Genomic DNA, 15,452 nt, shown 5'->3' with positions numbered 1-15,452 from the left:
TTAGTTTACTCAACTGATTAGGTCCAAGGTGAACTGGAGAATTCTCATGTACCTTCTTCTTCTAGAAAAGCTTCCAAAAAGATGTCGCTGGCAAAAAGACAACAATCAGCAGCCAGAGACACTGCTGCAGCTCTTCACAAAATTAATATCTGTCCATGGCCAAAGTCCTGTTTTCCAAAGTGACCTAGAGCTGACCTCTTAAAGCTGTTATGGCACTTGGTTTGCACTGACAACAGGTTCTTGAGTGCTTTCAAAGAAGAAATAAGGCACTTGTGCACCAAGCCTAAATTCAAAATCAGCAAAACTTTGCAGTTTGAAAACCCAAATATTCAGTGTTAGGTGTAGTTAAGGGTATGTTTTCTATAGTTTAGTAATACTCCTGAATTGTGCTGAAATGTTTGTGCCACCTGAAGCATTCTGTTTACATGTTTATTTTTTCCATTCAGGGACACAAGCAGTTGTGTTAGCAGATGTTTGTGTGGTTCTAATGAGGAGGTGGTGGGGATGGTACAGAACAGATAATATGTTTTTTCCAGTACCATCACAAAAGTTCCTCACAGCATGAAACAGTAGCTGATAAAACTCCAGTGACCTTTTAAATTTAGTTGCCTACTTTAAAGGTACATTACTTTTTACAGAGGAGGATAATTAATTTTTTTTAAATTCCCCAGCATCAGTTTGCCTTTAAAGCATATGTTTCCCCCCCTCCTCATTCTAATCTCTTCCACTTTTATTTTAGAAGAAGAATCAGATAAGTGAAATGATTGGTATGGGAAATGCCAAAAGCTACTGTTTTGACTGAAAAATGTTGATGGTGGGGTGTTTGCTTTGTTTGGGTTTTGTTTTGGTTGATTGTTTTTTTAAAATCAGTCTAAAATGCCACAAAAATGTTTTATAAATGATTGTGTAGCAGCCGTGCCTTCACAGCCGTGTTTTGTGTTTACCTGTCAGGTTTTCCTAATCTTTGTTGAAGTAGAACAACACCAAGCACCACTTTATTAGTGGGATTTTCCTTACTGAATGAAGCTGCTCCTGTGAGTTGGCCCAAGGGGGAATTCAGGGTTTGGAGCTCTCTTGCAGGCTTTCTTGTTGGTGTTTTAAGTAAGAGGATCTGGCTGAGATCATAGTCAAAAGTGATTGTAGTGGCTAAATGCAACTGGTGTGGGTTCTGGATGAGGCAATGATCCCTCATTTCCCAAATATGTGGCATTTGAGCATCATCATCTCTTTGATCTTTACTAAATGAACATAATAGGAAGGGCATTTCATGTTCTTTTCAAAATATTTAATGATTAATAGAGTTCTTAGAGGTAAAGCCAAGATCCCTGGCCGCTCTGATGCCTTCTACTATGCATAGAAAAAGAATTGTGCTTTCCTTGTGTAGGTGTAATCATGTAAGCTGATTTATAAAAGATTTCATTTTCACCTCTTACTAAAACTTGTGTTAAATATGCAAATGACCACATAAATGGCTTGCTCTTTACTTAAATTTGGACTTCATACCTATGCTATGTTTGGAGTCTAGTTCAGATTTCACACTATCCAGTGCCATTAATCCATGTCCTGACTGTTAATTAAATGGCTTTGTGTTCAACTCAGTTGACCATTTTGAAATATGTCTTTTTCTCTTCTTCGTTCTCTTTCCTCACTACCACCATGAATTCAGATATGGAAATAGAAGTTACCATACCACAGTTAAAAGGTCTAGAGGCTTACACCATGCCCTGCCAAAGCTTTATTTCTCATAAAAATGTAGTTAAGCCCATCAGGCTGATTTTTTTCCCCCTTATTCTGTCATTCCACTACACAAGCCTTTGTGAGACTTTTAGAGGGTATGAAATATCATTTCTTTTTCCTTTTTCGGGTCTGAGTCCAGCAGGCTTTGCATCAGGGCATGATAGCATTCACAGTTTGCTTCAGCAAGTAATATAATTGAGACTGAAAATTTCACTGTATTAAGTCATTTCCTCTAAATAATTACTTGGGTTTTATGATGCTGAATAGAAGTTCATTTGCACAACATAATTTGGCAATTTTATGTGTGGTTCTTTCCCTCCACTCTTACAAAAAAAAAAAAAAGAAGGAAAAAAAAAAGTTTTTTTTCTCTTTCCACAGGGAATTCTTGGTTCAGGCTTTGCCCTAAAGGTACAACAGAAACAAAGACAGAAGCATTTCAACCGTCAGATTCCAGCTGCTGCCTCACTCATACAGGTACTGAGTTCTTGCATGTTGCATGCTGTCATTTCTTTCCATTTATAGTAGGTTTTTTATTGGCTTTTTTGGTTTTTTGTTGGTTTTTTTTTTTCCCCCCAAGCTGTTGGCAGTTTTCCCCTCCCTGATTCCCATTAAAACTGTACAGGAGTTACAGACACACGTTTTGGAAAGCCAATCTTTAATGTTAACTAATGAGCAGAAAAGTACACTCCTAAATCAGTGTAAACTGTTTAATTGGGCTGGTTAAAATCAAAACTGAAAGCTATCCTGTAATTACTGAACAGTTTACCTGGGAAAAATGTTATGAAATGCTTGTAGTAATGAAAAAACAAAGAGGAGGCTTCATATAGAATTGTGCTTTTAAAAAACACATTGTTGCTTGTAAAGACAAATGTCAAATATGCTTCAGTTGGGACAACTGAATTCTTAAAAATCTCAGATTTAGGAGAAATAAGTCAGAATCTTAAATAGGTTGGACTTGTCAGCTCTAGAGTAGGTGGCTGGGAACCACTGGGATTCTGTGAAATCACTCTTTTCAGGATATGCAGGATAACTGACGGGCAGGAAAATATTGATCCCCCTGTTAAAAATGCAATTGCAGTTCAGTATCAGTATGGTTAAGGAGATTTTGTCCTTTAATGCATTGGAGCCAGCATGGCACCCTGGAGAAGTATTAACATGGTTTCATTCTAGCTTTTTCCAGCTTTTCTCCCTCTACTCAGTACCTGCACATGGCTTCAGAAGCACAGAGATCAAATTTAAAAGAACACTTGATATACACCATATAATTTTTTCATTCTCATATGACTTACTTCTCTAGCTTCATGAGTGAATGTGAGTTTCCAGTCAGGATCTTTATGGAAACAGTAGCTAACTGTGAAGTTTATGCTTGAAACTAAACAGTCCCAGAGTTAATGTGACAAAGACCCTGGTTATAGCCAGAGATTATCTAAAAATCTTGAGACTCATATGGTATGGTTTTGTAAAGAATGGATTTTTTTTAATGTTCCCATTGATTCTTTTGGGAAATTAACACCAAATTATTGGGAAGCCTGAGACTGCATGTCCAGAATGTTGTGCTTGGATCCATCAGAAAAGTTGAGGAGTAGAGGATAGACAATGGGTTGCTGAGTACCTGTTCTTAATGGTTTTAATTATGATTTACTAGTAGTCCTGGACTTCTGAAAGCCCAATTCAGGAAGTGCTCTACAAATGAGTTATAAAAAGATTGTTCTTAAGCCGAGATGTTTACAAAATAGGTACAAGACAAGAGAACAGTCCAGATGAATTTTCTTTCATTGTATTCCTTCTTGGTTTCTTCTAGAGGTCATTTATTTCTTCTAATATTCTGTTAATCATGGAGGGGTTTATATGGTGATTGTCTTTTCCTTTCCAACTGCTGTCCGTTTTCCTCTCTCATTCTGCCTTGCTCTGTTTCTTTCATCTAGGGTTTTCTGGCCTTCCCTGCTTTAGATTGTTTGTGTGTGTGCCCTTTCTTCATGTAGTAAGTGAGGATGTGCCTTTTTAATTTGGAGATTCTTTATAAATGAATTCTGATATTTACACAGTTAAGAGAGAATGCAGTAGTGTTTTCTTGTTTGTCTTGTTTCCTAGCTCTGCTTTTCCTCCCTTTTCCATTAGAACACAGAACTTTAATCATTGGTGGTTGGCAAGGGGGAGGATTGGGTTTGGGTTTGGGCTCCTGGTTAACCACTGGTACTGTTCTGTTGTGCCCTCAGTTTCATTTCTTCATATGAATATAGCCGTACTGACCACATCAGAATTCCTTTTTTTTTTCTGATAGTATTTTTGTGAGGCATGAAAGAATAATTTTTGTCTTTTTCTGAGTTGGGGCCTGTAAGATAGGATGCAATAGCCAAAATGCCTAAAGTCAGGTAGGAAACTGGGGCAGAACATGAAATTTGGACCTTTTTTTGAGTCTAGTCTAGAGTTTTCTCACATTAGTTGTTTGTTGCTACTGAGAATAAAAGTTGCACTTGAAAAGACTGATCTTTGTGTGGTTTCCCAGTTCTAACTATGTGGTTTCTATTTACTAAATAAGGGTTCTAAGCCATGCTGAGTTTGTTTCCAGAGGGCAAATTCAAGAATATAATTAAATAAAGAATGACTGACATGCTTCTTGGAAGTTACTGGGCTGTACAGTGAGCCACTAATCTGATTGATTAATTATTCTGTTGCTTAAAACATTTGTTCCAGACTGCATGGAGATGCTACGCTGCAGAAAACCCAGACTCTTCTACATGGAAAATATACATTCGAAAACCTGCCAGGAATTATCATTTGCTGTCACCCAGTCCAAAACCAAAGAAATCGGTGATGGTATCAATAATTAATGTTTCACATTATAGTAATTAAAAAAATTAAATTCTATTGAGTTTTTGTCCTCTCTAGAGATTATTTGGTCTACTTGTTTTACAGATGATTACTTGGTTTCAAATTTTGATCTACATTTCAGTTTTGTCAGTTTCAGTATACAAACATTATAAACAAGAAATTGATTTGCTGAGTTTCCCCAAGGTTGACTTTTTTGACTGATGTAAGGGTTTGGAAATGAGTAATAATGACTCAGGCACATCCATCAGTTACTTACCGTTGTTGTTTGGAAATTATAAGGACAGGTAGAAAAAAAAATCACCATTTCTGAAATAGTAGCTTTTAATTGATTAAAACGAACAAACCCAACAAAACTTTTATTTCTCTCAGCTATTGATTTTATGATTTTCTAAGCCTTCTTGCTAAAGACTTCTTGTGCCTACATACAGTAATAATTGTCATATCAACAGATTCCATAAATTCGGATTTTTTTTTGTTTTATATGCAGTAACAAAACACCTTTGTCAGAATCTTTAGATTATATAGTACACCATCCTCTGTATTATAAGAGTATTGCACAGCAGTTTCAAGCTAGAAGGAGAGGATCTTGCACAAAAATCTTCACTTGTATCTCCAAGGTTCATCTGAGTTCAGTAGCAATACATCCATTGGCTTTGTGCAGAAGGTGTGATTTATGGCATCCATAAAATGATAAAATATTCTGGAATAGTTTGATTTATATAAGCTGCTGCATAACCAGCACATTTTCTTTTTTTACTGTGGGCAAGGGATTTGGAAATGACAATGTGCAGAAATCTAGTGATTAGCCAGTTTTGGCAGGATGAGGGGCAACATAATGAGAAACACAGTGTAGGATCATGAAAATGTAATTCAGGCACTCTTAATTGGTTATAGCTCATTGGGGACTGTGTCATTATTAAAGACATCACTGAAGAGACATCTCCATATGACTTGGTTTGGGTAATTTAATTTATGTGTGCTTTTTTAGGTTAAAAAGAAGAAATTTAAGTTAGACAAGGACAATGGGCCTTCTTCTCCAGACAGGATGTTGGCTATACCACATATCACTTATGATCACGTGGCAGAGGACAGGAAACCTGATTTCAGTTTTGAACCATTTGAAAATTCTGGTAAGACGCTCCATTATAAAATGCCAGTAACTGTGATGAGTTCTATGATTAGATTTGCATACAGATCCTTTTTAGTGTCTGTATTAAAGAAGGAGAGAACAAGCTCTTGTCATTCTAAAGCGAGAATACTTTGCTTTTTTGCCTTTGGTTGCTGGCTTGTGTAGGTGAGATTTAACCACTGCTTTAATGAGGATGCTCCACTGCAGACAAATAAAATTATCTCTCATTTCTGCCTGTTGGAAGAGCTAGTGACTCTTAGGTTGGTGCATACGTTTTGCAATTGGAATTCTTCAATTGATTGAATTTACAGGGATTAGCTGTCAGCTTTTCCATGTGAAATTTACCCAGGATGTGTTATTATTGTGCTTGTACCTGAACCAAAAAGGAATGGTGTGCCTTGGCTGCACCAAACATAGTCTGTTACATGAAACCATCATGTGCTCATGCCATCTGCTCAGTGCAGTAGGCTGAGAATCAAGTTTTGAAAGCAGAAGTACTTAAGATAAATGTGGATCCATCTGTATTAAATGTCACTGTACAAAATGGTACAGTATGAGGAAAAAGAAGAGAGGACATTAGAATCACCTTATGATTAATAGCTTATTTATATTTGCTTTTGATGTACTGAACTCCCAAAATAGCTCTGAATTTACAATGTGGCATTTTTACAAATGTACTTTGATTGGAAATTTTTTAAGTTATTGTTCAAATTCAGACAACAAGAGCAAGGTTTAATTTTTAAGGTGTTTTTTATTATAGATACCTTAAGTACTTCTGTTTTTTCTCTTCAAAAATTTGGCTGACAGGAATAAATTTAATGGGCTTTAAACTAAGACAGCAACGTGGGCTGCCACTGGGCATATTTTAGTTCAAGAAGACAGTCTTGACTTCTGTGTGCTATTTTGGTGTGCTTTGTTGTGTTTTTCTGCATCGTCCATGCTTTTCCACTCTTTCTTGGCCTCTGCTAAGGAATGGTTGCAAATTGCATCTGGTGGTTGAAATGACATAGCTGCTAAAAGGTGGACAAGTACTGAGCTAAGTGTGTGTCTCAAAACTTTAGTACAGACCTTTCTTCAAAACAAATGACAGAACCTTACAAATGCTTAAAGTCCCACCTTTTACCACTAAGCTTCTGAGATTATTAAGGGCAATTATTATTTGATGGCAGTCTACTGCTGCCATTTCAAAAATCAGCTCTGTAGCTTTCAGTAAAAGGTTTTTCTCTAATTTCTTCTGACACTTATCTCTTTTCTTTTTTATCTGTGTTCTCCTCTATAAACTGTTACAAGTATACAGGACAAACAGGAATGTTAAAATTGCTTGGTAAGTTGAGGAAAATACTTATATTTGTGGCATGCCAGCTTATGACAGCATAATGTTTGCAGTGTTTTTCATGTGTGTCTAGTGCCATATAATTTCTAAGAAATCTTTTGCAGCCAAGGAGATCTAGACAGACATAAAATGTACATTCTCACACTTGTAATCACAACTGCACCTAGTCTCACTACAAGGAGAAACGTGAGCACTCATTTGTATAAGTAGATGATCTCTAATGGATTTTTATACTTGAGAAAAATGGCTCTTATATATACAACCAAGAGAAAAATATAATTTCTAATAAATAAAATCTAATTCATCCAGTTGTAATCTAAGGATATGATGTGAATTCATTTCTAAATAACTATATTAGGACGGGAGAAAACTTTCAGATTTGACCCCCCCAGTGTTGTGCATTCTGAAGTACATGCATCTGTTCCTGTAAAAATGTGCTGTAGATATTTGTGAACAGATGGGGACCCATAAATTAAATAATTTATTTTACTGTTTGTCTGGATTCTGTGATCACTTAAGCAGCCATGTAGACTTGTGGTGTTTCTAATGTGCTTGCTTAGGCACTTTCTTACCAATTGAGTGTTCCCCAAAGACAGTAGGATTAGAGCTAGGTCGGGGCAAAAGACCTCTGTGATTTAGTGAGAGTGCTATGAGCCACCTGTAAGTTTTCTGCTCTGAAACCACTACAGACAACAGAGGCTTCCTTCCAGTGATCGAGTGCAAGGATGCTCAGGCTCGGATTAAATTGACTGAAATGGCAAGTTTCAGTTTCACCCCTGAACCCACATGAGACACAGGTGAAATTAAGGTGTTAGAACAGCAAAACCAGACTGAAGCTCCTTGGCTCCCCCAATCAATCCTTGATTTTTCCAGTTTCCATCATTTCAAGAGGCGCATCTCTGTTGGGGATGGACATGGTGGAACAGGATCAGGAGGGCAGTGAGATCCACCAAACAAATCACTTGTTTTATGTGAAATTCCTTCATCTTGGGAAAATATCAGAGAAGCTTTACCAGCCTTCATAGGTTCAGTTTCTATGTCCCAGCCAGGCAGCCAGAGCTCAGTAGACCGTGGGACTAACACTATTCTCACAGCAGCTCAAAGACAGAGTGTTATTTTACTTACTGTGAAAAAGATTACCTACTCAGAAAACTGGAGCTGCCAAATCAAAAGCACAAAAGGAAGAAACTAGGCAGTACAAGGATAAAGGATACTAATTCAACTTCAGTTTGATCTTCAGAAAGGCTGTAATAACATATCCATGTGATGCTTTCTCACATTCAGTAAATTTTTGGGCTGCCCACTTAATTCTTCAGTCTTCACACTCTTGGATCTCTCATCTTGCTTCCCTGCCATTATCTTTGTGCAACCAGAGATTTCCAGCTTTTTCTCCCTCCTTTCTTTCTCTTGGTATCATCTGTTCAGCAAAGACCAAAGGAGCCATGGCCTATCCTGGCTACTGCTAAAAATAACCCTGTCCCAGCTGGAACATGTGTGTAGCACTGAGAGAACACTTGAAAAACGAGGGTTTTTTCCTGATGTTTTTTTTTTTTTACTTCAATACATGTTTTATTTTGAGTTTTTCTCATTGCATAAAAATAAGGCACCATTCCTGAAAAATATCAGCCTGTTCAAGTGTATGAATTCACAGGCAGTTCTTAATGAGGTAGTTATTAACAGCATATTATGTTCAAAAGAACTAAACATAAGGTAAAGATTGTTTTTTGCTGAGACTCTCATCATTGATTCCTCTTGCCTGCCTGAAACATTTCCCCAAGAAATTCAGCTTGAGGCAGGCACTTGTTTTACATGGTTGAAGTGGGCAGCTTCAAAAACTCTTTATGGGATGTGTTTGGAAGCTTCAAATGTGATGTCAAAACTGCCCCGTCCACCTGGCACTGAGACCTGCTTTGTGAGCAGGGTGAACCAGAGCAAGAGGCGTCTGACCCATGGGAATTTGGACAGTTAGGAAAGAGAAAGACTTGAGAAGCCCTGAAGTCTGGAGGAAAGGGGCAAACAGAGACAGGCCTGTAGGGAGGAATATCTTGCAGCAGTTGGCATTGCCGTGAAAAATGGGCTTGGAGAAGCAATGACTCCTCCATAGTGGCAACTGAACATTCTGCCAGCACGTAATGCACTCTTGCACAGTTTCATACACTGTTTTCCACAGTATTTTTCATTTTGTGTCAGGTAGAACATAATAAATTTTGGGTATGTCTGCATCTCCTCAGCTGTCTGTCTGGACCTTCTTTCTTTTTTGTTGGTTTTTTTTTCTCCTCTCCCATCTCTGTTTCATGTGCATCTTCACTCTGACTCAGATTGTCAGCGCTCCTGGCCATCCTTTTCCACAGACCAGCAGTCTTCCAGCGCTCCTTCCTCTCCAGGTAAAGCTCATAATAATTAAGCACTGTTCCATCATATTTCATCGCCTTTGTTAATTACTAAATCTTAGTTCTGTCTGGAGCTGTCTACTATGGCACAAAAAATTATAAAGCTGGTTTCTAAAAAGAGGTGTTTCAGAAGAATTTTGAGTTTGGAGGTTGTTCAGGTTGTAAATTGAAATGTGTAAATTCACCCACTGTTATCTCTTGAAAACTAGTGTCTAAAGTGTCAGGGGTTTTTCTGTTTAGCCTTCATATTTAGAAATTGTATCTTTTTTTAGTATTTTTTTAACACTGCTTTCTAAGAAAGACTTATCCAAAGTCTAATGGCTGTGAATTTATTTTTATAAGTAAAAATTGAGCTCCCTGGTGTTCTGCTTGAGCCCTGTTTCAAGGCACTTTGAAGCAGAGAAACTCTCATTAAGGCCATGCTCTTTTCTTAGTTATGATGATCTTTGAAATTTTTAAAACAGGGGGAAGGAGATACATTTGCCTCATACTAATCAGCTCCTGCTGTCTGTGTACTCACACAAGAATTCTTTCAAATAGTCTGAGGCTCAGTCTTGACTTCTGGTTCTTTTTGCATTGTGCCAGTCCTTCTTTCCCCTCCCATGAAACTGAAAAGCAATAGGTGTGAGTGATCCAAGGATGTCTGTTCCTGCAGATCCACTTGTGCATGGAGTGTGCTGTGTCTCTCATGAGCACAGTCTAGTGAGTGTTCAGCAAACCCTTTACATGGCTGCAGGTTCAGCAGTTTTTATCACTTGCCATCAGGAAAACAAAAACATTTGTGAGTCCTTATTTGCTAGAAACTGTGAAAGTTTCATTTATGTCTTGTAGAAATTAAAACAGTGAAAATTATTTCAGTGAAAGCCCAAAGAAGTCTATCTAAAAGACATTTCACTGCACATCTCTATCTGGAATTATTTTGCTGGTTTCACAGCCATTTTTTTTGAATGATGGCTACAGCAAAGTGATTAAATAGCATGATACTCTAATGTTAGTATGACACTAAAAGCAAAAATAGAAATTAATGCTTGCTAAAACATAGTACAGAATTTTAAAGTGCTACAAGTGGTTTCTGCTTGTAATAAATGTATCTCCTAGCAGTTCTCTTATTTGTTTGTTTGTTTGTTTATTTTAAACTTTGATTTCAGAGGTCATCCTTTCCTGTTATAACTTCTGGAGTACAAAGACTTTCCTTTTGTAGTTTTGGACAGCCATGTTCTTAATGATTCAATAATACTTTCTCTTCTGTTTTTTTATTTTTTTAAATTCAAAACCATTTCTGCCATATGACAATACCCAATTACCTGAGTAAAGTGGTTGCATTAAAATAAAATAATTTTTTCCTGATATTCTCACTTCTATTCCCAGAAAACATCAGCTACATTTAAGTTATCTATTTCTGTTGTATTCCTTTAGGTTTTGTATGGCTTTTTGGCAGGACATTATTTACTGATATATTATAAAATATTTTATTTGATAGAGTTTTCATAAATTACTACATTATAATTGTTTTATTGGCTATTCCAGCCACTTGGACAGACAAAGGTTTCTGTGGACTTGTCACAATTACCTGTGATTTATATGGAATATTACCAAGTTTTGTTTTCTGTAAATTTGTTTACAGTCATGTGAACCACACCAGTGGTTTTATTTATATACAAATGTTGTGGCTTCTCTAACAAATGGTAGGGCCAAGCTGGAAAAAGCACTTGGTGTTCTTAATGTTAGTATGTGACAGAATTTCAGAGCCTGAGTTTAAAAATGAAAACTGTAACACTCTCCCTGATTTCTTGGCTATGTAAAACTGATGATCTGCAAGTAACTTCCAGTAAAACTTTCAATATCTGAAATTTTGTGAATCAACCTCCCCAGTAAGAACCTCATCTGTGATGAACTGGAGATCTTGCCACCTGTCCTGATTCTGAGCCTCAAGATGAGGTGGCCGAGTGCCTTAACGTGAGAGGGAACCAGCAAATTTTCTCTAAATAATGCATGAAGCCCTCTGCCATATGGATTTTGAACACTCTAGTGTATCAGGAGTATGAATAACAACAACAACAACAAAAAAAGGAATAAAATATTAGTTTTAATCTTCACCGGAAGTTTAAATGCTTTGGGCAGAGGAAGAGTTAAAATTTTTCTTTTTGTGAACTCTGTGCTATGTGCAATTTTTGTAGCAACTTTTCTTTTCAGTATTCTTTTAACATGTACGGTATTTCAGAGGTCCAAATGAGTGGCAGCCAAATGCTGTTGCTTGAACTACTATCTGCATGTTTTTTCCACAGTAAAAAAGAGCCCAGCATTTCTAGATGTGAACACAGGACCCTTCATCAGGACCAGCAGCTTTGCCGATGAGCTTGACCTGGAGGGTGAGACACTGCTGACCCCAATAACTCACATCTCACAGTAAGTCCAGGCTGTTGAACTGTGCAGTGGCTGACTTGGACAAGAGAAGGCAGTTCAGGTGGGAGGAGCTGATAGGGCTCAAATATCTCAGATATTTGCGTCAGACACTTTTCACCTTGACGTTGGTGTATCCTGTTCTAAGTGCCAGTAAATCTTCATGCTGACCTAAAGACAAGTTCACTTGGCTGTGACACAAGGCTTTAGTTTTTAGCTAATGTCTCTGGGCAGCTGGTGGCTGACAGCCTCAGGATTTTTATGTGGAGACAATCTGTGGGAGTACTTGCCTGTTGAAGGTTATCTTGCTCCCTCCAACATTTTCCAGTGGAATAGCTGTAAAGTGCAGATTATAAATACTACTTGTATGAAATACAAGTCTCTCCATTTCAGCAGCACTTTATCTAATAGTCAAACTATGTTCTGCATTGGAAGATCGGTTTGATCATCATGATTATTGTTTTGTTTTATATAGAAAAAAAAGATCTGAAATAGGCCTGTAGGTGGTGGGGTGGGGTGGTGGTATGGTGGCATTTTCCCTTTAGGAAGAAGATTTTCCACTTGTCTTTTATGCTAAAATGGTATCTTCAGGTTCTCAGATTATTCTAAAATAAAAAGAGAGTTGCAGCAGAGTTTTGTTCTCATGCCTTTAAAAATAAATCTTCTGGCATTTAATTCAAAATCCTGAAAAATGTTTATTGTTTGCCATACTAGACGTGTGGCAGTATATTGTCTAGCAGAGGAATTAAACCATTTTTTCCCCTCTAGAAATATGAGGATTTCTGCAGTGAAACCACAGATGAAAATTCGTGGCATAATTGTATTTCTGATGTACAAAACATGCAGAAATGCTTGCTACCAATTTCCAAGCCTTCTTCCCATATATATTATAATTAACAGAGAAGCACAAACATTCTTTTTAGAGCCATTTTGGAAGGGCATTTATTAAAGAAAAAGAAATGTTTTGGTGAAGCCTTCCCTGTCCCCAAACAGAGGTATTTGCATTTTCATCTGATTCACCCAAGTGTACGTCTGTTTGTAGCCAGGGAATTTAAGAGACTTGTATTCTGGAAGATTTCTCAGTGGTACAAGCAGCAGGAGGAAGTAATAAATTTTCTCAAGCCTTTGACAAGAACAGTGGAGCAAGAAAACCAGATCTAGATGTTTTCTCTGTGTAGCTTGTTTAAAACTTTATTTTGCCTCAACGTTGCAGGCTTTTTTCTTTTTTTATATACACTTAGGTGCTAAGAGTTGCCATTATCCTCTCTGGGTTTGGGAACTATTTAGTTATTTATTAGTGACACATTTCAGATAATAAGGCACTCCATCATCTTTAACTCCAACCTGTATAGCAGCTGAGATTTTTTTTTTTCTATTAATTACTTGTGGAAAATTTTAGAATATTGGCAGTGTGTTTCAGATGAAGAACCTCACCAAATGAACACCCTAGGCTTTCAGTAGCTTATATAGTTCTCTTTTACTCTCCTAATTTTTGGTTGTAACCTCCATTGAAATTTCCCTGGATTGTTCTAAATCATGAGTAGGACAGTACAAAATGTGTATCCCACAGCTTGAACTGAGTCTCTGCTGGGGTGGAAGAAAATAGAATTCATTGGTTCTTTTAAGATTTTTGGATTAGATTCACAACTGAAGAAATTGTATGAAATGTATAACTGGATAAAATATTAATTTAAATGTCTCTTTGAAATATAGGTGCCCAAATGTAGATTCTGAGAACTGTTTGCTTGGAAGTGCATTTACTTTGTTTGCAGCTAATTATAAGACCTTAAACAGTGCCAGATCAGCACCAGATATGAGGGTTAGTCAAAAAGTTAGTGAAAATCCTGTGTTTTTAAATACAAACCCAAGTACTCAACAAAACTATAGCACCAGCTATAGTACAGACAAGTCAAATTATGTGTGAATATATCTAGTTTCAGGTCTTGAAAGCAATACTCTATCAGAGAAACAGAAACACAAAGACATTTTCAGAATTGGAAGCATGATGTAAAACACTTGATCTGAGGATGCATGGATTTGGGATTCATAGAACTATTTCCTGGCCAATTACATATTTATTGCTACATGTGAATTAACTTATCCATTAATCACAGAAAAGTGACTCCAGAATAGACATTAATTTTTGAAAGTCATGAGTACGTGAGTAAATTTTATGTAGTTAATTTGAGACACTCAACTAGAAAGTGACTTTTGGTTGACAGTATGGCAAATATTCCCTTTCGACAGGTGCCACAAATTTGTCAGAAGAGTGGGGCACCTGCTGTGGTACTGAAAAGCAAACACTTGGCATCCTTGTGGTTTAAAAGCCGATGAGGCTGAGTTTTTTCCCCTCACTTGTCCTAGAAAGTAAATGCCAACTTTCAACCCTTATGATAAAGGGCTTAAGGCTTCTAGGCCTAAAGTCCCCCTTAAATTAAATTTTAGAGCCCTGCTTGTTCATGCAAAAATTGTTCTCTTTTGGTAAACGTAGATGTGTATTCTCACTGAGTTTAATAGGACTGGTTCTGTGTCAAAAAACAAATGCAGGTGTTGGGTATTTTTTTGCAGGACATATGTCCGACTCGATTTTAAATCTGTCTTGAAATAAACTTTTATGGAATTGCTAATGGAAAATCTTTCATTAAGATTACTCTATCAGTTAACTACTATCACTACCCCTTTGAGAAAACAAAAATAATAATTAAAGGACATTGAGGCCGGATATTCAGACAGGACTACCTATAAAATGATCTGTAACAGTTTTAAAAATGCAGTACACAGTGTGTTGTTTGTGATAGAGCTTGGCCCTTCAGTTTAATGTTTCTTGTGGTCTGTTGTGTTGTAAATGTGAAATAGAAAACTGGACTGCAGCAATACCACCCTTCTCTGGATTTCTCACTGGTTTATTTCTCCCAGTGTGTTTCCTGATTGTCTCCTGTTCTGCTTCACTGTGTTGGCTCTTTTGGTTTATTTGCATTTTAAAGCAGTGGAAAATCGGTGCTACTTGTAGCTGGTCCTCAGTCACCATAAGGCTCTTGTCCTATTTGTATAATTGCTTAACTTCAGCATTAGTGTGGAAGCATTAGTTGTAGCATTAGCTACTGCATGCATTTCTGGGTGTAAGCATTAGCTAAAATGCCGTATTTGTGATCCTGTTATTGTCTGTATCAAAATAACAATAATTCTTGGTTTTTCAATGATTCTTCCCCAGATGTTTCATGGACCTCATAATTGGGATGATGAAAATGCATTTAATTAGTTAAGCATTGGGTTTGTCTATTTACATATATAATAATTATTTTCCTGCAGTGACATATTGGTTTGATCTTAGATTTCATACAGGGGGCTTACACTTAAAGGAAAGCTTTACATTAAAAACAAAAAGTAATTAATTTTTGTTGTTAAGTGTATTTCCATCCTGAAAGCATTCTATGTCATGACATTTTAAAAATAAACCCTTCCTTGTTAAACAGTGTAATAGATGTAATGATTAAGCAAACAGATTTAGGGCTTTTTAATAATTTCCAGATTGAGAAGACATGATAACAGATCGAGGTTTCTGAATGATTGAAATGGATGCTTTTGATTGCTTTCAAATATTTGAGATAAAGTGTGCTGGAAAACACTGAAT

The 15,452-nt window shown here is 36.9% G+C and overlaps 1 protein-coding gene across 5 annotated transcripts in view; it reads left to right on the top strand.

Moving 5' to 3' along the window:
* The window catches only part of KCNQ1 (potassium voltage-gated channel subfamily Q member 1), a 331,796-nt gene that overhangs the window by 89,141 nt on the left and 227,203 nt on the right, over window positions 1-15,452 (top strand). For 2 of the 5 annotated variants that reach the window (XM_088058079.1, XM_088058082.1), the window contains exons 8-13: window positions 2,116-2,211; window positions 4,432-4,554; window positions 5,558-5,699; window positions 6,996-7,022; window positions 9,350-9,415; window positions 11,707-11,827. In XM_088058079.1, the coding sequence (XP_087914205.1) occupies window positions 2,116-2,211; window positions 4,432-4,554; window positions 5,558-5,699; window positions 6,996-7,022; window positions 9,350-9,415; window positions 11,707-11,827 (575 nt within the window). The remainder of the gene's footprint in view (window positions 1-2,115; window positions 2,212-4,431; window positions 4,555-5,557; window positions 5,700-6,995; window positions 7,023-9,349; window positions 9,416-11,706; window positions 11,828-15,452) is intronic. The other 3 variants (XM_088058080.1, XM_088058081.1, XM_005522331.3) reach the window with 3 other exon arrangements.

This window comes from Pseudopodoces humilis, chromosome 7 (genome assembly GCF_049639895.1).
Source record: "Pseudopodoces humilis isolate 2021_Gansu_Grassland_sample_001 chromosome 7, ASM4963989v1, whole genome shotgun sequence".
NCBI classification, from domain to species: Eukaryota; Metazoa; Chordata; class Aves; order Passeriformes; family Paridae; genus Pseudopodoces; species Pseudopodoces humilis.
This window is presented reverse-complemented; position numbering and strand designations above follow the sequence as displayed.